At 32.2% G+C, this 26174-nt stretch overlaps 1 protein-coding gene across 3 annotated transcripts in view; it reads right to left on the reverse strand.

The window, feature by feature from the left end:
• LOC111631245 (coiled-coil domain-containing protein 186-like) overlaps nucleotides 1-26174 on the reverse strand; it is a 69768-nt gene that overhangs the window by 13112 nt on the left and 30482 nt on the right. For all 3 annotated transcript variants that reach the window (XM_023375460.1, XM_023375459.1, XM_023375461.1), the window contains 9 exons: nucleotides 23156-23242; nucleotides 20392-20534; nucleotides 15557-15737; nucleotides 11815-11889; nucleotides 10433-10517; nucleotides 10278-10357; nucleotides 9957-10208; nucleotides 9712-9887; nucleotides 1114-1183 (listed from right to left, as the gene is read on the reverse strand). In XM_023375460.1, the coding sequence (XP_023231228.1) occupies nucleotides 1114-1183; nucleotides 9712-9887; nucleotides 9957-10208; nucleotides 10278-10357; nucleotides 10433-10517; nucleotides 11815-11889; nucleotides 15557-15737; nucleotides 20392-20534; nucleotides 23156-23242 (1149 nt within the window). The remainder of the gene's footprint in view (nucleotides 1-1113; nucleotides 1184-9711; nucleotides 9888-9956; nucleotides 10209-10277; nucleotides 10358-10432; nucleotides 10518-11814; nucleotides 11890-15556; nucleotides 15738-20391; nucleotides 20535-23155; nucleotides 23243-26174) is intronic.

A 26174-nucleotide genomic window follows, 5' to 3' on the forward strand; every position in this document is an offset into this window, starting at 1 on the left:
AAAAAACCGCATCTAAAATAGTATAAATAGAAGCAGAGTTCTTTACGGTAAGCCTTAATCCTAACCATCTCCCTTCAGTGGGGGGAATTTTGACATGTATATTATATAAAAACACATGCGTATTGGAATGCAGTGTTGTGTCGAAATTTCAAAGGAATCGGTAGGAACAAACGAACATTACATTTTTATTTATATAGATAGATAGATGATGATCTGCTTTAGTTCATTTTCACAGAAAAGCAAACTTAGGTCGTCTTACTCGTAGCGCCATCTGTTGGACATAAAAGCCTTAACCTAGATTATATATTTTAATTTATATGAATGTTTAACGGAATAATATACAGTCTATGTCCACCCTGAGGTTCCATTCTAAATATTGGTGAAAGAATTTTTGAAATCGGATGAGTAATTTTGGAGATTACCTGCTGCAAGCAAACTTAAAAACATTACCTCTTTATAATATTAGTATAGATTGGCTACCTCTCTAAAATATATACAATAAATCCATGATTTTAAATTAATTGATAAATTACTTTTTTAATGGTTTTTCATTAATGAACATCTCCAATAAAGTTCTATAAGTAACATATAATAATATGTTACTTATAGAACATATTATTATATGTTCTATAAGTATACATATTATAAATAATATGTATTGATAGTTCATACTGTCAATGAGGAATTTACTTTAATTTTTATGATTTCAAAATAAAATTTTAATAATGTCACTTTGGATAAGATAAAAATATGTTGTTAAATATTCCAATAATTCTTTAGCTAAGATATTTCTGTTCACTTATCTAAGAGAAATGTTTTAGATTTTTAATGTGCTTATATAATAATACTCATTTTCAGAGCCATTTTAAGCACAATTTTTTTACAGACATAATAAATATTTTTGTTTATATGTATAATTTTGTAATGAGCAATGAGAAGAAGCCACAAACTATGGCCAGTTATGCTGATGTGTTAGTGCACACTACTTATTTATCTGTAATAAATTTGTGAATAATCAAAATAACATTTTTAGTTTGGAAATGATTTGTTTTTCTGTAGTAAAGACTTCAATTATAATTTATTATTAAATACTACAAATATAAATAAACTTACTTTATTTTGATCCATAGTGTTAGTTGCCAATGCACCAGCTTCTTCTCTTATAATATAGCTTTGTATGATTCTGGAAATGAATGTACAGTACAGTAATTTATAAAACAGTTTTCAGTTATATTATTAAATAAACAAAACAATGATAAGTCTTCTAATAACTTGATAGCTATTGCAAAAATTTATAAGTGATTTCTGAAAATAATTAGATTTCTCTATCAAACTCTTTATATGAATTCATTTAAAGTTTCTCTAGAAATTTTTCATAATTGTCATGCTAGAAAAATTGATTTCATGGAATTACAAATATTTTAAACTGTTAGAAAGTTGTGTATGTGACCTTTGTCTTTGTGATCGTCGCGCCCTCCCCTCTGCTGTGTGTGGGGTCTGTTGAGTTATGTTCGTCAAGGGAGTTGTACTCTGGTTGAGTATAGTTTAGTTTGGAATGTGTGCTGTGGTCTAACGGACATCGCTTCCTAGTTCTCTCCACTTTCTTTGTGTTACCTTCGACATTACCCTTCATCATATCCAAACCCTGACATGGTAGCAGAGCGTGGTTGGTTTAAGGGTTTAATGATCGAGGTTTACCATACGAAAAACATCTAATTGGAGATTCAAGTAAGTGATATATACTTGTTTGCTTACGAAAGGCATAACCCGTCTGAACAAAGAGCAACGCCATGAATAGTGTGGGGACACAGCATGTTGATAAACTCGATGATGGCAACTACGAATCGTGGAAGCTACAAATGCGTAGCATACTTGTTTGCAATGAACTTTGGTCGTACGTAAATGGATCCATAGAAAAACCAGATACCGATCCTGGCCGAATAGATTGGCAAACAAAAGATGAAAAGGCTTTAGCATTAATCTTACTAGGCGTTAAGCAGAACCAGTTGAGCCATATAAAGAGGGCAGAAACTTCCAAAGAAGCATGGGATGAATTGGAAAGGATACATAAATCGAAAGGTCCAATTAAAAAGGCAGTGCTATACAAACAACTTTATCAGATGAAAAAGGGAACTGAACAATCAATGTCGAGACATGTAAGTGAATTTATGGAAAAGGCTGAACAATTAGAAGAAGCGGGTATCCCAATTCCAAGTGAGTTACTATCTATAATGTTACTAAATTCATTGCCCGATGAATACGAGACATTTCGAATTGCCATCGAGTCCAGAGACGACATACCGAAACCTGAATTATTAAAAATAAAATTAATTGAAGAAGAAGTAAGACGACAAGAGAAGCAAGAATCTTTAGTCGAACAAAGTGCTCTGTACATAGGATCGAAACAAAAGAAAAGTTCCTTCCGACAAAACTACCCAAAAGGAAATAGTCGTTCTTCTTCACAATTCACAGGAACATGTTACATATGCGCTAAACCGGGCCACCGTGCAGCTGAGTGTAGAAGTAATAACAGATATTCGCAAAGGAACAATACACGCAAAAAGAATGACGCTATGGCGGTCACAGTACAAACGGCTCAACCTCTAAACTCAACAGACTGGTGTCTTGATAGCGGAGCAACCGCACATATGTGTAGCGACTGTACGAAATTTACAGAGATAAATCAAGATCACAAAGAAATACAAACTGCAGGAAAAGATGCATTAAGATCCGTTGGAACTGGAACAATTAATATAAGCGTGCGTGTCAACAACACCAATAATACAATCAAGCTACAAGACGTGATAGCCGTTCCAGATTTGAGAAACAACTTGATATCTGTACCTAAAATTACAGAACATGGATATTCTGTCACATTCAAAAGAGAATCTGCAACTGTTACTCGCCAAGATGGTTCCATCGCCTTGATAGCAAAGAAAAGAGATCAGCTATACGTAGTAGAAACTAGATCTGACGCAGTATTGAATGTAGAAGAAAGTGACAATCTTTTGAGATGGCATCAACGACTTGGTCATCTAAACATCAACGATCTAAAGAAACTAGCAAGCAAAAAAATGGTAGATGGAATAACATTGAAACAAACCCAAGACAAAATTGACTGTGAAACATGCTGCAAAGGTAAGATTCATCAATTACCCTTTAAGTCATCCAACACGAGAGAGAAAAGTATACTGGGATTAGTCCATTCTGACATATGTGGTCCAATGAGTGTGGAATCCCTAGGCGGTTCTAAGTATTTTGTGACATTCATTGACGACAAAACACGCTATGTCGAAGTAGCAATGCTCAGACACCGATCTGAAGTACTCGAAGCATTTAAACGATACAAGGAAAGAGTCGAAAACGAAACTGGTCAAAGAATCAAAAGGCTTCGTACTGACAACGCAAAAGAATACTTGTCAAAAGAATTTACCAATTATCTTGGAGAAAAAGGAATAAGGAGACAGTTGACAGTCGAGCATACTCCCCAACAAAACGGAATAGCCGAACGAGCAAACAGAACTCTCGTTGAGATGGCGAGATGCATGATGATTCAATCCAATGTACCTCAGAGTCTATGGGCAGAGGCTATCAACACAGCAGCCTACATAAGAAATCGTTGTCCCAGCAAAGCCTTAGAAAAAGAAACTCCACTCGAACTATGGACTGGAAATAAACCTTACGTTGGATTTGTAAGAATTTTCGGTAGTAAAGCAATTGCTCTGCAAAAGGGACAGAAGAGAAATAAATTTGAGCCAAAGGGAAAGGAATACATTCTAGTTGGCTACTCACAAGAGTCAAAGGCGTACCGACTATGGGAGAAAGGCACTAAAACTGTCATAAAGGCTCGAGATGTGCGCTTCTTCGAAAAACTAGAAACCGAAAACGAACAGGACTTATTTAGTGCGCCTTTAAATTTAATACCAACCATAAAAAACATCGAAGTTGATGAGAGTAATGTCCCTTCCGCTGACATGCAAAACGAAGATATCCCCTCACATAATGATGGAACATTAGATCCGCAACCAAAACGCAAAGCGGGACGCCCACGATTAATTAAAAGTGGAAAACCTGGAAGACCAAAGAAGGTGTATAATGAAACAGCAGATATCGCAAAATGTGACGAATTGCCAGATCCTACAAGTGTAACAGAAGCATTAAGCCGAGAAGATAGAGAGGAATGGTTAAATGCCATGGATTCGGAATATAAGTCTTTAATGGAAAATAATACATGGGAATTAGTCCCACGCCCAAAGGACAGAAAAATAATTTCAAATAAATGGGTGTATAAAATAAAAAGAAAACAGGATGGCACCGTCGATCGCTATAAAGCCAGGTTAGTTGCATGTGGATACCAACAGAGAGAAGGAATTGACTTTGAAGAAGTGTTCGCTCCAGTAGCAAGATATGAAACGATCCGAGCATTCCTCGCTGGGTGTGTGGAAAACGAAATGCATGTGCACCAAATGGACGTAATTACGGCTTTCATACAAGGTGACTTAACGGAAGAAATATATATGGAGCAACCAGAGCATTTCAAAACAAAAGGAGGAGAAGATAAGGTGTGCCGATTAACTAAACCCCTATACGGATTAAAACAAGCAGGACGCGAATGGTACAAGCGACTAGACAGCTACCTCCTAAGTATAGGCATGAAGAGAACGAGTTCGGATCCTTGCGCTTACACCCAAAATGAAGGCAGGGACAATGTTATCATCATAGTTTATGTTGATGACATGCTAATTGCCTCACGCAACTTAGAGATGATAACAAAAATCAAACACATCCTTCAGAAAGAATTCAAAATGAAGGATTTGGGTGTAGCAAGTGAAGTTCTGGGAATACGAATAGAAAGAGAGGGGACTACCGGAAAGATGAAACTGACTCAAGAAAAGTACGCTAAAGATCTTCTAAAAAAATTTAATATGCAAGCATGTAGACCAGTTTCAACACCGATCGAATCAAATCAAAAACTAACAAAAGAGATGGCTCCGCAGTCAGAAAGCGAAACGAATGAAATGAAAGGAAAACCATACAGAGAACTTATCGGCGGACTCCTTTATCTGGCGAACTCGACACGCCCAGATCTGGCATTTGCAGCTAGCATGTTAAGCCGTTTCTGTTCTAATCCAGGTATCGTTCATTGGAAAATGGCCAAGAGAGTACTCCGATACATTCAAGCAACTGTAAATTACGGTCTACACTACGAGAAGTGCGATCAGAAGCTGTGCGCACATGTGGACTCAGATTGGGCAGGAGATACTGACGACCGGAAGTCTTCATCAGGCAACATAATAATTCTAGCGAACGGACCTATCAGCTGGGAATCAAAAAAACAAAGATCTGTTGCGCTTTCGACGATGGAGGCGGAGTACATGGCCCTATCCGACGTGACCAAGGAAGTCATCCATATGAGAAGGATGCTAAGAGAAATGCAATTTGAAAGTTACGTGAATACGCCGACGATAGTTTACTGTGACAGTCAGAGCGCTATTCAGCTAAGCAAAAACACGGTTCATCATGGGAGAAGTAAACACATTGACATCAGGTATCACTTCTCCCGTGAAGCTCAAGAAAAGGGGGAAATTAAAACAGAATACATCCCCACCACAGAGATGAAAGCGGATGTGCTAACGAAGGCCCTTCCGAGAAGCAAACATGAAGCAAACGTCAAGCTGCTTGGACTAAACAAAGCCTAGGTAGAACCACCGGTAACTATTTACAATACTGAAGACAGATAACACGATGTATGTGTATGTGTATATATCAATATATATCATAATGGATACGACAGTGCTTCCAAAAAAAAAAAAAAAATATCAAATGATAAGTTTCAGTGTATATGCAGACTCTGGGCACACCGATAGAGAGGGTGTTAGAAAGTTGTGTATGTGACCTTTGTCTTTGGTGATCGTCGCGCCCTCCCCTCTGCTATGTGTGGGGTCTGTTGAGTTATGTTCGTCAAGGGAGTTGTACTCTGGTTGAGTATAGTTTAGTTTGGAATGTGTGCTGTGGTCTAATGGACATCGCTTCCTAGTTCTCTCCACTTTCTTTGTGTTACCTTCGACATTACCCTTCATCATATCCAAACCCTGACATAAACTTAATTTCTAATATGGCAAATTTTATGAATGAAATATTTTTGAAAGGATCTTGGGCATCAACGACTTGGTCATCTAAACATCAACGATCTAAAGAAACTAGCAAGCAAAAAAATGGTAGATGGAATAACATTGAAACAAATCCAAGACAAAATTGACTGTGAAACATGCTGCAAAGGTAAGATTCATCAATTACCCTTTAAGTCATCCAACACGAGAGAGAAAAGTATACTGGGATTAGTCCATTCTGACATATGTGGTCCAATGAATGTGGAATCCCTAGGCGGCTCTAAGTATTTTGTGACGTTCATTGACAACAAAACACGCTACGTCGAAGTAGCAATGCTCAGACACCGATCTGAAGTACTCAATGCATTTAAACAATACAAGGAAAGAGTCAAAAACGAAACTGGTCAAAGAATCAAAAGGCTTCGTACTGACAACGCAAAAGAATACTTGTCAAAAGAATTTACCAATTATCTTGGAGAAAAAGGAATAAGGAGACAGTTGACAATCGAGCATACTCCCCAACAAAAAGGAATAGCCGAACGAGCAAACAGAATTCTCGTTGAGATGGCGAGATGCATGATGATTCAATCCAATGTACCTCAGAGTCTATGGGCAGAGGCTATCAACACAGCAGCCTACATAAGAAATCGTTGTCCCAGCAAAGCCTTAGAAAAAGAAACTCCACTCGAACTATGGACTGGAAATAAACCTTACGTTGGATTTGTAAGAATTTTCGGTAGTAAAGCAATTGCTCTGCAAAAGGGACAGAAGAGAAATAAATTTGAGCCAAAGGGAAAGGAATACATTCTAGTTGGCTACTCACAAGAGTCAAAGGCGTACCGACTATGGGAGAAAGGCACTAAAACTGTCATAAAGGCTCGAGATGTGCGCTTCTTCGAAAAACTAGAAACCGAAAACGAACAGGACTTATTTAGTGCGCCTTTAAATTTAATACCAACCATAAAAAACATCGAAGTTGATGAGAGTAATGTCCCTTCCGCTGACATGCAAAACGAAGATATCCCCTCACATAATGATGGAACATTAGATCCGCAACCAAAACGCAAAGCGGGACGCCCACGATTAATTAAAAGTGGAAAACCTGGAAGACCAAAGAAGGTGTATAATGAAACAGCAGATATCGCAAAATGTGACGAATTGCCAGATCCTACAAGTGTAACAGAAGCATTAAGCCGAGAAGATAGAGAGGAATGGTTAAATGCCATGGATTCGGAATATAAGTCTTTAATGGAAAATAATACATGGGAATTAGTCCCACGCCCAAAGGACAGAAAAATAATTTCAAATAAATGGGTGTATAAAATAAAAAGAAAACAGGATGGCACCGTCGATCGCTATAAAGCCAGGTTAGTTGCATGTGGATACCAACAGAGAGAAGGAATTGACTTTGAAGAAGTGTTCGCTCCAGTAGCAAGATATGAAACGATCCGAGCATTCCTCGCTGGGTGTGTGGAGAACGAAATGCATGTGCACCAAATGGACGTAATTACGGCTTTCATACAAGGTGACTTAACGGAAGAAATATATATGGAGCAACCAGAGCATTTCAAAACAAAAGGAGGAGAAGATAAGGTGTGCCGATTAACTAAACCCCTATACGGATTAAAACAAGCAGGACGCGAATGGTACAAGCGACTAGACAGCTACCTCCTAAGTATAGGCATGAAGAGAACGAGTTCGGATCCTTGCGCTTACACCCAAAATGAAGGCAGGGACAATGTTATCATCATAGTTTATGTTGATGACATGCTAATTGCCTCACGCAACTTAGAGATGATAACAAAAATCAAACACATCCTTCAGAAAGAATTCAAAATGAAGGATTTGGGTGTAGCAAGTGAAGTTCTGGGAATACGAATAGAAAGAGAGGGGACTACCGGAAAGATGAAACTGACTCAAGAAAAGTACGCTAAAGATCTTCTAAAAAAATTTAATATGCAAGCATGTAGACCAGTTTCAACACCGATCGAATCAAATCAAAAACTAACAAAAGAGATGGCTCCGCAGTCAGAAAGCGAAACGAATGAAATGAAAGGAAAACCATACAGAGAACTTATCGGCGGACTCCTTTATCTGGCGAACTCGACACGCCCAGATCTGGCATTTGCAGCTAGCATGTTAAGCCGTTTCTGCTCTAATCCAGGTATCGTTCATTGGAAAATGGCCAAGAGAGTACTCCGATACATTCAAGCAACTGTAAATTACGGTCTACACTACGAGAAGTGCGATCAGAAGCTGTGCGCACATGTGGACTCAGATTGGGCAGGAGATACTGACGACCGGAAGTCTTCATCAGGCAACATAATAATTCTAGCGAACGGACCTATCAGCTGGGAATCAAAAAAACAAAGATCTGTTGCGCTTTCGACGATGGAGGCGGAGTACATGGCCCTATCCGACGTGACCAAGGAAGTCATCCATATGAGAAGGATGCTAAGAGAAATGCAATTTGAAAGTTACGTGAATACGCCGACGATAGTTTACTGTGACAGTCAGAGCGCTATTCAGCTAAGCAAAAACACGGTTCATCATGGGAGAAGTAAACACATTGACATCAGGTATCACTTCTCCCGTGAAGCTCAAGAAAAGGGGGAAATTAAAACAGAATACATCCCCACCACAGAGATGAAAGCGGATGTGCTAACGAAGGCCCTTCCGAGAAGCAAACATGAAGCAAACGTCAAGCTGCTTGGACTAAACAAAGCCTAGGTAGAACCACCGGTAACTATTTACAATACTGAAGACAGATAACACGATGTATGTGTGTGTGTATATATCAATATATATCATAATGGATACGACAGTGCTTCAAAAAAAAAAAAATTATCAAATGATAAGTTTCAGTGTATACGCAGACTCCGGGCACACCGATAGAGAGGGTGTTAGAAAGTTGTGTATGTGACCTTTGTCTTTGTGATCGTCGCGCCCTCCCCTCTGCTATGTGTGGGGTCTGTTGAGTTATGTTCGTCAAGGGAGTTGTACTCTGGTTGAGTATAGTTTAGTTTGGAATGTGTGCTGTGGTCTAATGGACATCGCTTCCTAGTTCTCTCCACTTTCTTTGTGTTACCTTCGACATTACCCTTCATCATATCCAAACCCTGACATAAACTTAATTTCTAATATGGCAAATTTTATGAATGAAATATTTTTGAAAGGATCTTGAATATTGAAATTTCAATTTTCAAATGTTTAGTAGTACATTGAAAGTAAGTATCACTGATAACACAACCTGTAACTACACACTTTGGTAAGAATTCTATTTAAAAATTTTTAAAATAATTTCTTGTTATAAATTGTTATCATATGAATAATATAGCAACACATATCAATGTATCAGTGACATATACAGTTTATAAAAGATTCTTTTATTAAAAGACTACATACAATATTCTTATTTAAGAGTAAGCAATATAACAATGAGATAACTCTAAGTTATCTCATTGTTATGTTATAGTCACAACTTATGCAATTTATGCAAATGTATTTATTGCTGTTATGCTTAATAAAATCAATATATTACAACTAATTGATATACATTTTTTATCTATTAATTATTTAAAAAGTTATACTAATTTCCTACCTTGTTTTCTTTTTTATTTCATCGATTAAATGATTAATATGTTCTTCTTGAAATTCAATTTTTTCATTTTTTCTTGCTAAACTTCTTTGTAATTTTACAATTCTTTCAATTAACATTTGCTTATTTACTTCTGAAAGAGGCGAATTATTTGATAAGGAGGCATTTTGACTGTTCACCTGTAAAAAACAAGTTTTAGTCTTCACAGTATTTTTAAGATGAATTTTATAAATAAATTAATTTCATACTTTAGTTTCAGATGTTTTAGTTTGTGAAGAATGTGAACTTGGAATTTTTCCTCCACTAAATGTAACAGCTGGAGCAGCATGTGAAGTAGGATTTTGATCATTTGATATTTTGGCAACATTGTTATTCGTTAAAATATCAAGTGATCCTGTGGAACTTGTTCTTGATCCCAAACTTACTGAATCCCCAGTTGTGTGATTAATTTCATAATTTTCCAACCTCCTTTTTGCTTGTAATAATTCCCTAGACAGTTCCTGTAATAAAACCTCAATTTAAAAATGGAAAAAATATCAGCAAGTATCTTTTCAATTATTTTTTTTTACCTTAATGCTAGTTATATGCCTTCTTTTAGTAACTTTATTTTCATTTACAGCATCTTCCAATTTAACTGTAAGATCCTCCACTAAAAAATTTTTTAATGATTAGTTTTATTTATAGGAAAAACTTTTTATGGATATAAAATATTGAAATTCTTAACCTGTTTTAGTTTTTTCTGCTAGTTTTCGTGCTAATAGCTGAGTTTCTTCTTTTCTTTGTTTTCTTTCATCTTCTAATTGATCTATCTATTAAAGTTACATAAAATTCTAAACTCTAACAGTCAAAAATATACACACTTATATTTAAATCTCATTATAAAATTTAAATTTTATTAGTCTAAGTTATACTTACTTCAATTTCATTGAACTGATTATTACAAAGAATTAAATAAATAATTTAATAATTTAACATTAGCATTAAATGCATAATTTCATCTAACAAACAACCATACAGACATTAAATTAAATTTTCGGAAAAAAAATCTAATAAACTGAACTTTAAAATATATCTTGAAATTTTTTCTGTAAAGTTTCTAACCAAAGGTACTTAAAGTTAATATGAAATGATGGATATGATACAAGATGAAATAAATATTTATTGAAAAAATTTTAAATATAGATGAAATTACTAATAATAAAAAATTTTCCATAATCTATTTGTTCCAATGGAAATTTTCTTATACTTGAATTTCTTGTAAAAATAATGAAAAATATAAATCACATTCTTGAATGTGTTATATGTTTCAACTGTACACATTGTTCTAAGTTGTAGATTACTATGCTAAAAAATATATTATTAAAGCAATTCAAGTAATAATACAACTTCAACACAAAATAAACGTCTTCTAATTACTAACACTGTCTTGAGTAATAAATAGCCACACACAAAACCTTTTATTATCAGTGTTGTATTCAACACCAAACCTACTATCATTTTTGGCCTCCACCAAGGCCTTCTTCAGGTGCTAAACTAAGTGGCATCCCCTTGGACCATTAGAACGATGCTGCCGGAGCAATAAACAATAAACTTCAAATCTATTTTATCACTCGAATCATAACTCTTAAGTTAAATTACTCATATTTACATTTAAAAAATATTTTAAAATAACTTTTTCAAATGATTCTATATTTTCTATTCCTGAAAATTACAGAATATTTTTAAAAATAAAAAAAAAACAAAAACTATAAAAAATTTCTTGTTTCGATATTTACATTATACAAAATAAGAACATGAACAGAATTAGTTCTTTAAAATATTAAAAAGAGTTTGAAAAATTTTAATTGTTTAAAATGAAGAAAAACAATTAAATGTAAAGTATAAACGTGATAATGTTTCTATGTAACCAATTATATTTAAGTGAAAATATCATAATTATTGCTGAAATTTAAAAATTATGTGTAAATTATTAAAGAAACAATTACTGATTATTCAATGACTGAACTAAGTGAATGATACTTAATAAAGTCATTAAATAAAGATATGTAACTTTAAATAAAGATATTTTGAAAATTAATTTTATATTGTTATTAAAAATTTACTCACCAATTCTATATTCTGATTTTCTAATTCTGTACATTTTTTATTTATTCGATTCATTTCATCTTCTAATGTTTGTGCCTAAAAATTTCAGTTATAAAAATATTAATGAATTCAGATACTAGAAATTATTTTAAATAAAATTTTGTTTTATTTACATTTAATTTATATTAACCTAACATATCATAAATAGATTCAACTTGAAGAACTGCAAATGCCATTATATAAAAGTTGACCTCAAGATTTTCAGTTCAAAATTCTAGTTTAAAACTATGCCCACCATATAAGTTAACCCCCAAGTATATAGTATAGTGGTAGTCTAAAGTTGAAATATATATAGTGTATGATATTCTTTGACAAAAAACAGTAAAGGTTTACATTTAATATTCATCATACGTATTGAACTCCAGTTTTGGAAAGCTTTTTTCATTCTTAAAAAACAACTTATACACTAATATATACAGTATCTTATTTTAAAAATTTTACACACAAGTGTATCTAAAATATAACTTGTATTACATATCTATATTATTAAAAATTATGACTTTAGTGCATTACAGAAAAGTGGAGAACAGATCTGTGAAAGCAAATTGTGCTTCTTCCAGGAAATCAAGATTTGAGCTATCTAATTAGTGATATAGAAGAATAACTAATTTCTGTATTGTCACTTGGTTTGCTCAAATCTACATCATATTGCATTAAATTATATATAGCATCATTTACATTCTTCAAAATCTTAAAACATTTGAAAATTTTATTTAAAACTTCATTTTTTAATGAATTATTAAATAAATGTTCTTTATAAAACCTCTTAATAACATAAAATGACATCTTTAATATTTCAATGTAATTGAAACTTTCTTTATGTTTTTTTTCTATGTTGTAGACACATGTTAAAATTTGCCATTTATAAAATGCTAACCTGGTTTATGCAGATGTTGAAATGAGAGTATATATCTGCATCTGTCTAACAAAACTAGGCATTTCTTGTAATGTCTAATGGCTTAAAAATTTAAATATAAATATTTGTGCACTTCTATATAGTGTAACAAGCAAATTCATGGATATGTCCTCTCAATGGCAATTTATACTGTATATATTTTAAGTTTTAGTTTTTTCATTTTTGGCTCTTTCTGTCCTTTGGGCACTAAGAGGGTCTTTTTTTTCTTTACTCATCATGGGTTTGGCCAGACACACAAAGGGCAGCTAGATGGTGAGTGATGGGACTTTGTGTATCTGAGACTTACAATATGTAGAATTCAAATTCCTGGGGTTGCTCATATGGATTCAATCCTGAATCCCCAAGCAGCAAGCTGGGAATTCAGGATTATCCCATGTTGAAATTAACCTTAATTGAAATTAACCTTAAATTAATCCCATCTCATCAAATTAATCTCATTAACCTTGACAAAAATTCAACATGGCGGCCACACGCAATGAAGAAAAATTTCAACATGGTGGTCACACACAACGGAGAAAAATTTCAACGTGGAATAGGTTAATCCCATGTTGAAATTTTTCTTTGTTGTGTGTGGCCGCCATGTTGAATTTTTGTCAATGCCTAACAAAATTTTTTTTAAATAATACTTGTGGCTACTGTATCACTAAAAATTTTTTTTTTATTTTGCACAAACAAAATAAATATATTAAAAAATATAAAAACAAAATAAATTATATTTCAAAAGTTCGTTTTAATATAAAAATTATGACGCATAGCAACATCTAGTATCAAAAATGTTCCGATGCAGAAACGAGTATATTTGGGGTCAACTGGTCAGGTCAAATGATTTCAACACAAAAATACTCAGGAACAACATGGGACAAGTTAATCACCTCAGCCATCTAGCTGTCTCATTTTTGTGACACAAATTGGGCAGTGACAGACAACCTTGCCTAAATCATAATATCATAAAGTACTCAGCAAATCACTATACATATAACTAACACCTTATTCTTGCCGAGAAATATAATTTATTTGAAACAAACGTTTTCAGCCTGATTCACAGGCCATCCTCAGGTTTAGAACACATTTGAATTAAAAGATTCCATCAATGGAATACAAAATAAAAATTAAATAAGATAAAATTAAAATAAATTAAAGTATTAAATAACCAACAGAGTAACATAAAACAAAAATAAAAAACAAAAAAATATATAAAAATGTAAAAAAATGTACATAGAAGTATTAATAAATGCAATTACTAACACATGCAATAAAACTACTATTTTGATTGGTTAGAGCTCTTATTAAACTTCTTAACTATAAACTTCCGTGCAGAGGGAAGACTTTCTGCATCTCTCGCATTTAAACAGCCTTCTTGTATTTTACTCCTATAAATCTGAAACTTTCCGCTGTCAACGCCAAAGATGGAGAAGATAAAAGTTTTATGATGGTCACCTCATTCCATTTGACTACAGCTCCTGGTGCTTGCGCCATTCGGGATAAAATTGTTGCATTAGACCCCTTTCTGATATTATAACTATACTCCTTGATTCTAAGAACTAAACTCCTGGTGGTTACTCCAATATAGTCTTTTTTAATGCCCAATTGCATGTTCTCATATGGAATTCTATAAACCCCTGCTTTCTCTTCTGACATTATATCATCCTTATAATTCCTGAGGATTTTGTATAAATTAGGAGCCCTTTTTATAATCATCCTCAAACCTTTTCTGTGAGCAATCTCTTTCATGACTCTATTCATACTTTCATTATATGTAAATTTTACGATTCTATTGGGAGCATTTTTAAAAGACCCTTTCTTGATGTTTGCTTCATACTTCCTAACCATTCCCAGAATTTCACTTTTTTGGTAACCTAGGGTCTTGGCTATGCTTATTATTCTATTTATTTCTTTCCTCCTGTCTTGTACTCTTTCACAATACAAAAATGCCCTTCTTTTTAAAGCTCTGAAAGCTGCAAACTTGCCTAAATCTTCGACTAAGATTCTGTCAATTGTCTTCGTACTGGCACTGAAGTCATATGCTAATATTCTTGCAGTTGCACAACAATCCTCTTGAATCCATTCTCTCATCATGGCAATAAGTTCCTTGTTTTGAACTGAAGTTGTATGTTCAGTCATCATTCTTGAGAGTTTCCTGACCACATTTGAAACAATCAAACCACATTACTATTTGTGCATGAGATAAACACATATTGTGACATATTTGCCACAGCAATGTCAATATCTCAGATGCACTTTTAAAGTTTAAAACAGAATTTGATATTCACTTTGTTCCATGGTGCTTTCATGATAACACACTTACATCATCCTAACAAAAGAGCAACAGATTTCTTGCTACACTTAGCATGGGATGTGGTATTGCCAGACTGCAGATTATGGAACACACTACAGAATGCATTTCTTGCTACTTGGCATTTGTGTATTAGTCAATACATCTATCTCATTATGTAATTTTCAGACATGTATGCATATTTCCTTTACATTCAAATTTCATATATTGTTTTATTTAAAAAACAAACTACAGAATTAAAAATAGTAGTTTTAAAAGACTATTTGATACACTTTTTAAAATATCTAATAGTGAGTGGTGAACAGTACTGAAATTCTTATCTTTAGATAATATGAATAAATTCATTTTAAAGAATACAAATATTATTTCATTCATATTTGCAATTAGATTTAGAATTAATTTAATATATGAAAATTATAAATTATACATTATAAATATCTAAATGAGATTTCATTAAATAAATAATAATAAAAAATAAAAAAAAAAGTACATACTTTAGTCTCCAATAAACTATATTCTGATTGCAAAGCAACACTTTTAGCAGTTAATCTTTCAGTGAACTCCAACAATTCACCTTCCTTATTACGACAAGCTTCCATATCACACTGAAGTTCGGCATTTACTTGGCAGAATCTCTCAACTTCTTTTTGACTATTTAATACTCTTTCTTTTTCTCTGTAAAAATAAAACATTTAAAAACAAAACTTACATTTTACTGTTAATTATTATTCAGAGCTACAATAATGGATTTTATTCTTGACCATAAATTTAATATTTTAAATAATTAAATGCAAAAATAGATCAAGATTAGTTTATATCATCTTCATATTAGTTATTTATATTGGTTATTTTAAAAAATATCTTAATTTTAAACATTTCATATTCTTTATTCATTAAAACTCCCTTTATAAAGATGTTTCCTATACTTTTCATAAAAAGTATACTAAAATTTATATATTTTATCAGTATGAATTATATTTCAGTAAAACTAAAATTTTTTATATAGTTTTTTTTGATAGCACACAATTATATTTCAAACAAGACTACATTAGTATGTAAAATTTTTATATAGTGTGTTATGTCAGGGTCAATTTTTTTAGGTTTAATGTAAATGGTTTGTAGGTTTGTAAAACTTAAACTGTACTAATATTTACTTAAATGTACAATATATAAGATATTAGTTTCAAAATAATGATGTTAAAGAAAACTTTCTTTTGGCAATGTTCAATTTTGTATACCTGACACGGGTTCCTGAATATGGCCAAAAACATTTGTTTCTTAAACAGTTACTGCTGGAAGGTGCAATTTTTAAAGCATATGTGTGAATTCTTTTCCTGTTGACGTGACATTGTTGTAGTTGTATGGTGAGATTAATATATAATTGTACTTAGAAAAAAAATTATTCACAAACAATGAAAAACTATTTTGTTGTTTATATGGTTTTTATATGGTTCTGTATTACTTTATTATTTGTGATTTGGCTGCAAGTTAGTTTTTACTATAATTTTCAGTGTTAAAGTATGTGTACTTTCAGATTTCCTCTCAGTGTTGCATCCCATGTATTTATATGCAGTGATCGCTTTTTTGTTAACGTATGTCATACATTTGTTGTAAAAAATGCTCTAGAAACTTTTATTTTAATGTCTCTGACTCATTCACTGTTGCTATATGTTTATTTCACTATTTCTCCAATAGACGACATTGTTAAAAAAATTATTTTGCTGTTTTTGCCAGAAAAACTTACTTTCGTTTCAAAATCTGAAAGAATCTATGTAAATTGTTTTTAATAGATTTTCTTGCAAACAAATAATTATAAATAAAACAAGTAAAATGCCAAAGCCATTTTTGGGACAAGACTATGTCTGTGACTAGACTGCACACTGTTTTCTAAGGAAAACAGAAAAATGAGCAATAACCAATGAGGAAAAGCCAGCACCAGTACTCAGGGTCCTGGCATAATTATGGCAGGCTCCATTGGTTATGACAGGTTGTATTGTCACAGATCAGTTTGTAAGGAACCAAGTCTGAGCTTTATTTTTATTTTACTTTTATTTTGCTTTCATTATATTTTGTTTGGGGCTTATGTTTAGTTAAGACAAAGGTTTCCTCACCATTCACCTTAGTAACTTAAAAATAGAAGAAAAACCAACTCACCGACAAAAGAAAAGCGCCGTAGAAAAACTCGCGCACACTTGCGCTTCCCGAGCGGAAAAAAGTAAGTCCGCACCGACGAAAAGGGAGGGGAGACCCCACAACCCAGTTAGGAATCGCTAAACCTTAAAAAAATAAAGCATCCCGATAATTGTTAAAAAGAATAATGTAAAAGGTTAGCGAAGTATTGTCGGAAAATAATCTGCCAGATAAACAAGAAAAATTTAATGTTACAGATAAGTATGTAAATGAGGAGAGTGATCTCATTCAGAATTGTGACGTCACCTCACACTATAAAGCCTCTAACTCAAGTGAAAACGAACGAGGTGAATTCCTGATAGCAACGAGCTTTGGTGAGCTTCGTAGCAGTGAACGAGAGAGGTGTCCGATAGGATTTTGAATTTATTCGATTTGTGGATCGACGATTATAGAAAGTCTTGAGAGTTTGAGGAAATAGGTTCCTAGTATATTGAGGTGACGATTAGGATCTTTAATTTATAAGAATTATTGTTTATAAGTTAATTCTTTGATTTTGTCGAATTCCAAAGGGGAATAGAATTAAGTTAGAAATAGATTGATTTGAGTTTGTCGGTTTGATTCTTGTTGAATTTCATTGAATAAATTATTGTTTGATTTTTACTAAATACTGTATATAGTTTATTACTAGAAGTTTAATTAAATATTTGATTTTGTTATTGACAAACTTTGTCATTATTTAATTCGGTGCACGCTTAAAGTCCAGGCCTGGCACACTAACGCGAATCCGCGTAAAGTACCCGTTAGGGAACGGCTATTTCCGGCACACAGTAGTGTCAATAATCGTTGGAAGTCGGAAAAATAATATAGTACTTTACAAGTTCTTGGCTATGGTAAGTGAAATCATTTCAATGCTCACGGCAGGTCTTGCTCTCACTTTCCAATCTTCTTTGATATCAGTGGTTTTGAGCCTGATAGTTCAAACTTTGCCGGCCTCGGCCACGACACATTTTCAGTGAAATTAACCTATCCAATGTCGAAATTTCTCTCCGTTGCATGCCGTCCTGGGTTGAATTTTTGTTGATGCCAAACGAAAATTTCCCATTTTTGAAAAAAATAATTGTGGCGATTGTGTCATCCGAAATTTTTTTTTATTTTGCAGAAACCAAATAAATATATTAATAAATGTAAAAAGAAAAAAAATTATATTTCGGAAGTTAGTTTTAATATAAAATTATAACGACTAGCACCATCTAGTTTCAAAAACATTCTGATGCTGAAACGAGATATCTTGGGTCAAACAGTCAAGATCAGTATGTCGTGACCAGAGATATGTCAGGACTAACATGGGACAGGTAAATGGGTTTTTACAAAAATTTATTTGTCAAAATTTGATTTTGCATGTTCGCATTTCCAACTTCCCAATGAGCAATGCATGCACAAATCTCACACTAGTGCCTGTTTATAGAAAGATGTCATTTTGTATTTTATTTTGACTCAGTTCTCAGTCCCCTGACTACCTACAAGTCTGATTTTTTTTATGTGCACATGATTTTGACACCAAATACTCTGTGCCAAATTGCAACTCTGACATATACTCCTTCATACCTCTAAGGTGTGCAGCCATAACAGCACTGTGATTTTTACTGGCTTATCGAACAAACAAATACGAATGGACCCTAAACCATCACTGACTGATTGCCCCTGGAAGTCAGCTTGTTACAGAAACACAGCTTCCCTATTATCAAATGTCATGGCACACCACTGTGATGCATATTATGACAAGATTGTCATATTAAATATATGTAGACTAATTTAAAATAATATAAATTACTAGCTGCAAGGACCCACTTCGCTGGGTTTTTATTTGTTCGTACATTTGTATGTAATATAGTTTTTTTTTTATATATAAAAGACTGTTTTTCTAAGTAATCTAGAATCTAGCTGCAAGGACCCGCTTCGCTGGGCAAAAAGTAACGATAGTGAAGATTAAGATAATTACATTATAGCCAATCTTACCCGTTTTCACAGAATGCAAGAATTAGGTCCCCTGTTTCCAGACTAATTACAGAATTTTTACGTCCAGTCAAACGAACTATTTTCAATTTGATCAATTTTCTGGAACGTTTACAATCGTTCTATAATCAAACCAATTCGAATACGAATTCGAAAATTTTTAAAATCGAAATAGAAAATCTTCCACTTTCAAACCCAGATCTCCCGCACCCTTATAGCTATTGAGACGCAACCACCATAGTGCACGAATGGAGACTTGGGGCTACTACCACATACATACATCATTCATGTGCGATGTGTAGTTTTGGCTGAAAAGTGAAATATAATTTATATATATATAAATTATAAATAAAATTATTTTATTTTTAGAAAAAAACACGTAGGAGCTAATTTTTTGCATATTTTTCATAAAAATTAACACTTTATGAATAAGTCAACTGGGGGGGGGGAAATTAGACTGAGAAGGAGTTATGAAGTAAACATGACATACAGATCAGAAATTAATTTCATAACTTGAAGTTATCACTGTAGATAATATTTTTTTCTCTTGGTAATTTTTTCTTGCAGCATCCCTAATTCTTTATCAATGTTGAGTTATTGAATTTTTCACTCTCTTAAGTAATATGTACAAGTATTATTATATTACTGCTCAGCACTATTTCATTGGATTTTGAAGTGTTGTTGCAGCACCCTGGTTGAAAATCACTGCTCGAGACCATAGCATTCATGTTTTGTATGGATTTTAATTTTCTTGAATATTTTTTTAATCTCATTGATTAATTTTGGGTGTTCTGTTGTTTTTAGTGTGTTGTGTCAGCCTACCTGATTGTTGTCAAATGCCTTTTATTATAATAGTTCTATTCTATGTCAGGCACTCTGATTTGTGTGCATTTGATTGTGTTTGTTTGTGATTATACTTTAAGACCATGGTACATTACCACAGTGACCACAGTAGAATAAACTAATATATGTATGTCTGACATTTTTGATCTGGTTGAATGTACTATATTTTGGTAATATATAAGCAGGGTATAGCTTTCTCAAATTCTTTTGATGTGTGTTTATTTTAAATATTCATGGTCTCTATGTGAAGTTTACACCCGTATGTATTTAATGAAGTGTGAAATAAGTGGGATAATAAATTTTTTATTTTTAGTATTTTATATTAACTATAACTAAACCATACCGTTCCAACTGAATCTTCAAATTTTCCATTTCTGCTAAACGTCCTGAAAGATCTACAACTTCTTGTCTCAAAATACTTTGTTGCTCTTTTAATTTACTTACAATTTGTTCATGATCTAATCTCTCTTTTTCCAAAATATTAATCTAGTTAAAATATAATAATTAAATTGTATTTTAATATTTTAAATAAAATAAATAATTTATTTAAAACTAAATTTTGATTTTATAAATATAACAAATGTTATCTTTCAACATTATTTATCCTATAAGTCAGAGATTCTCAACCAATGGTATGCATACCCCTAGGGGTATGCGATAGGTTGTTTAGGGGTACAGAAAAAACTTAATTATTATGGCAGAAAAAATAATATATTATACAGTAATACCCGGAGTTACGCGATTTTCAAATCTCATCGATTCGTCTTTTGTTTGAGCGCCACGCAACCCTTGATTACTTACTCCCCCCACACTATTGTTCAGCTTACATGTTTGGATGTGTCACGCGGAATCCACACATAGCTACAATTTATTTTGTGTTATTTATTTCTGTGTTTGTTATATCTACGGAGACTTGACAGACTCTACTATGTCATTCAAACGAAGTAGAACTAATTCTTCTGCATCAAACAAGAAAAGAAAAACTTTATCTTTGAAATGTAAAGTTAACATTGGGTATGTTCGTAAAGTCGAATCAGTTAAACGAGAATGACGTCATCGTTATTCCTATTTTGTTAGACTTTTCGAACGATTCGTTACTAACACATTTAACTCGTTTGACTACGAATGTACCCATTTTTAAAGACTTCGATACAAAAATGAAAATTTGTGAATTGGCAAAGAAGTTTGATCTACCGGAATTGTCAGTCAGAACAATTATAAAAGGCAAAGAAAAAATTCTCGAAGCTGTGAAAAATGCTCAATCTTTAAATTCAAGCATCATTCGTAAACGTCACAGTATTATCGCTGAGATGGAAACAATGTTAAAATTATGGCGTAATAATCAAGTAAATGTGAAAAATTGTGTAAAATAATATAGGCCTAATTTGTTATACATATGTATTATCTACGATTTTATTAAACATTTTTTTCTAAATTATTGTTTTCTTTAGTTTCCGGCCCCAATTAAAAATTATTTGTATGTATTTATATGCGAAATTATACCCCGACTTATGCGAATTCGACTTACACGGTTACCGCTCGGTCCCACCTATCATGTAAGTTCGGGGTATTACTGTATATCACAAATTAATAGTATTGTGAAAATTTGGACTCCCGTGTAAATGTTGACATGTCGGTAAATTTTTATTTTTATCATTATTTCCTTTTTTTCCTCCAGTTGTGTTAAAGTTAGACCTTTTGACCTATAAGTGTACTGCGTCACTTCAAAAGGTGACTTAAACATCTCTGGAAGTTCTCCCCTCACAACAGGGGATTATTCAGTGCCACCTTTATTACAATGTACAAATCAGTAGCCAATTGACAAGAATCTCCACCTGTTACTTGATAGAACATAACAAAATGACTCACAATTATCACCCAGGTGGCCATGCAGATGTTCTGAACTTAACTACCTGCAGCAATTAATTTAAGAAGTTTAACAGCTGGTGTGTCACTTTCCTATCATAAGTAACAAGGTCCGGTCTCGCTTGTCTAAAGGATGAGTTCTTTTGAGCAGAAGGGTTTTAGTTAAGGATCGCTAGATCCTTATTTCACGTCAGGATCTGACACCAATATATCAATTTCTTAGCGGATAGATATGCATTTAATTTGAGGAGGAATTATCACGAGCGATCTCGTGGAGAACTTCGGGTTCAGTTTAGAGATGATAATGTCGGAAGAAACGCACACCAATCCAAGTTCATTAACAATATACCCGTTTATTGTTGAACATTTTTACATATATAATTAAATAAGGGAATCGAGGTTACAGTTCCCTCTTGGGATTTTCAATCTTAATTCATAGGTTTCGGGTTGATAGCAGACAAAATATATATTAGTTGCGACCCTAATCGCGAGTTGGAAATATTCGAGAGAGAGCTTACATACTCTCGCGAGTAGAATAAATACCTCTAGTTATAACATTGATGTCGAGTTGATCCGAGTTCTGGTTCTTCCCAAGTTCATAATTCAGTCCAAAATTCAAAGTCAAAGTTGTAATCAAAGTCTATTGAAGACGGTGGCGACAAGAGGCAGGTAATCCATGGGCACACTCACAGTATAGAAAAATAACTTTTCCCCCTTTGTGTCGTCATCTCACTTGTTTTTTATATGGGGGCTCTCTTTTCGAGATTTCCCCATGTACGTCACAGGTGATGATCTTCTTTGACCAATAGTGTGCGAAGTGACAAAATTATGACACAACAGTTAACTCATCTTCTACAAGGAAGTATCCTCGTGGGAACAGAGTTTTATGAGCAATTTTTATGAGAAAATTTGTTGGTTGTTTTTCTCTTTCTGAGTTAACCCTAACTTTTATAAAATTGTTTTGGTTCTGAAGCAAAAACAGTAGATGAAAATGAATAAAAATATTCGAATCTTAAATCCGGGCCCTCACAGTAGCTAAAACTCATTTAACTCATTTAATAATTTAACTCATTTAACTCATTATTTAACTCATTTAATAATTTAGTAGTACAGAATTGCATACAAAATTTATAAATTACAATGATACCATTAATTTTTTTTACTTAAATAATATTTTAGTAATTAAATGAAGTAAAACAACATACACTATTGTTTCTTAAATAATCAAAACTTTTGCATACCTTTACTGTAAGTTGATTGTTTTCTTCAATAGTTAATTTATGTTTCTTTTTTAATGCTTCTAATTCATGTCTGACCAATTGATAAACCTAAAATTTTATTTATCTCATTAAAAAAATTTTTAGTGAAACTATACTTATAAGATTAAAATTATAAAATTATGAATTATAATAGAAAATAGAAATTATAAAGAATAGAAAATAATTTTAAAATGAGACTATAATTTTAATAAAATTAATAAATATGCATTTTTGATAATTATATTGTTTTCATTATTGAAAACTATATATAGTTTCAGTAATAAAATTATTCATGTTTATTGAATTTACTGAAAATTTCTGAAAATTAATGAGCAATTATTTATTGTGGCATTGTCACATTGCCAGACTACAATTTTTAATCGTATTCTTAATTTATTTTATTAATTTAATTTAAAATACTGTATATGTTCTCTATCTCAAATTAGTAGTGTCTTGCCCCTGTACATCATACTTTTCCTGAAAACAACATTTGTGCTAGTCATCTACATAACTCCATTACGGGGAAAATTTTTGAATTGAAATCATATATAGTTAATTGGGGCTTCTTGCTCCTAAGCTTGCCATATCGTGTCTTGATTTTCATCTATCTAACACCGTTCTTGAGATTAAGAACAGACAACAGACGGGATGACAATGGAAATTAATAGATGTATAACTTTTTCAAATTGCAACCCAATTACAGTAAAATATAATATGATTTTATAAGTATTATTATTTAATGTTTTTTTTTTTCTCAAAATAGATTTTTTTTCTTTCTTTCTTATATATTTTAAAAATACAAAATAAATCATTAATAGATATTTTTATAATTTTACCAGATCAGGACTTTTTATATATATATATAAAATTATATATATATATATATATAAATTATATACATTTATATATAATTTTTATATAAACTTTATCTGTTAGACAATGAATATATCAATAAATTTGATATTTGGTTAACTGTAACACTGATTATATTCTATCAGAAAGACAATGAATATAGATATTCTATCTATAACAGGTAAAGTTTATATAAAAATTGCACAAGAGAAGAGATTATTTTTATTATAATTTTTTAAATTACTGAAGTAGATTTCAGATAAAATGCAAACCCAAAATATATCTTTCTTACAATCCTTGTGTGATTATCAGTTTAACATATACTCAATAGCTTGTAAAACTTAAAGTTGGTAAATTTTCATTGGTATAAAAGTAGGGTTGTAGTAAGTTTAAATTAAAACTTTTTAAGTGAGGTAACATTGTGGTAAAAATTGATGGATATCTAGTATTAGATAGGCAGTAGCTACTCTGAAAAGTAAGTGATTAATTCTACACTAAGTTTATTGAATTATCAATTATTGAACAACTTTTTATTATTCACTGAACAAATTGTATTTTCTTATATCTGAATTTAAAAAATATGGGTCAGGTTTAGTATTATTTTATAGGACTTTTTTATCATCAGTTAAATGCTGATCCAAACTCTGTTCTTATCCCAATTTTTAACAGTCAAATAATTTCATACCTAGAACAATAACAAACCTTACTTTTATTTCCACTTATATATATATGCATTTCAGATACCACTATATTGTAGTATCCTTCTTCAGTATAGATGGAAAGTTTATATCTCCAAGTAAAACAGACATATATGAGAGAAATGCAGAATTGTGTAAGAGGATGGATGCTACATTGTCTTTATTACTTAGAGATAAACTTTACATCTATACTAAAGAGATAGCACTGTTGTGGTATCTCTCTTCAGTATGTATGGAATGACAAAATGCATATACAGTCAAACCTCGGTTAACAAACTTAATTCATTCCTAAAAGTTGTTCAGAAACCAATTTGTTCTCAAACCAAACCAAATTTTCCCATATGAAACAATGTAAAATGGATTAATCCAAAACAAAGCTTTATCTTTTTACCAGCATTTCATGCATAAAAATTCCTACAAATGCAATATAATATAATATAGAATAGATATAGATAATATTATATATATGTACAGTGGAACCTTGCTTAACAAGCACCTTGCATAACAAGCAGAACAAAATTGTAAAAAGAGACTTGCTTAATGAGCAATGTTTTGCATAACAAGTAATGAAAAGAGGGAAATCCCAGATTGTGCATATGCTCCATCAGTCTGTGTTTAGCACTTGTTCTGCTAGCATCATAATGTCACTTGTGATCAAACATTTTTCTAAACTTGTTTATGCATAATATGTGTGAACACATCAACAACCATTACCCATTATATAATAAACATGTCAAACAATATGCCAAATTCTTGGACTATGTAAAGACTATAATTAAATATTAGAAATTAATTAATATGACTAGAGGTAGGCAGTTATGCTGCCATCTCATATTAAATTTAATGACCAATTCTAAATTAAATTTTAAAAATGTCTAAATTAAAAATTATTTACTTATAATTATTAAATTTAATACGAGATGGCAGCATAACTGCCTTTCCTCTAGTCAAATTATTTAATTTTTAATACTTAATTATAGCATTTATTGATACATAGCCCAAGAATTTGGCATATCATTTGGTATGTTTATCAGACATATTATCTGTGATTTTTATTGTTTTCTGCAAATCAAATTTGCATTCCAGGTTGGTTCATTCCGTGCTAGAAGAAAACCCAATGATGATTCACACTCCTTAACAATGTACTGTACATGGTGTCCACAAAGTGTGGGTACATAAGGATTAACACATACTTTTAAAACAAAATAATTTTATTTGATTCTAATATTAATAAATAACATTTTCAATATGATTTCCATCATTTTCAATAAATAATTTGATGCACCTTGCAAAATTCAGGTGAACTCGATTAAACACAAGTAAGATCCTGGAATGAATTATGCTCGTTAAACTAGGTTCTACTATATATATATATATATACGTGGGGAGACCCAAAAATAACTAGATTTTTTGTATAAAAACTTTATTTGTTAACTTTTTTACAAAATTTC

The sequence above is a fragment of the Centruroides sculpturatus genome, unplaced genomic scaffold (genome assembly GCF_000671375.1).
Source record: "Centruroides sculpturatus isolate CEXI.00-Female unplaced genomic scaffold, Cexi_2.0 scaffold50, whole genome shotgun sequence".
NCBI classification, from domain to species: Eukaryota; Metazoa; Arthropoda; class Arachnida; order Scorpiones; family Buthidae; genus Centruroides; species Centruroides sculpturatus.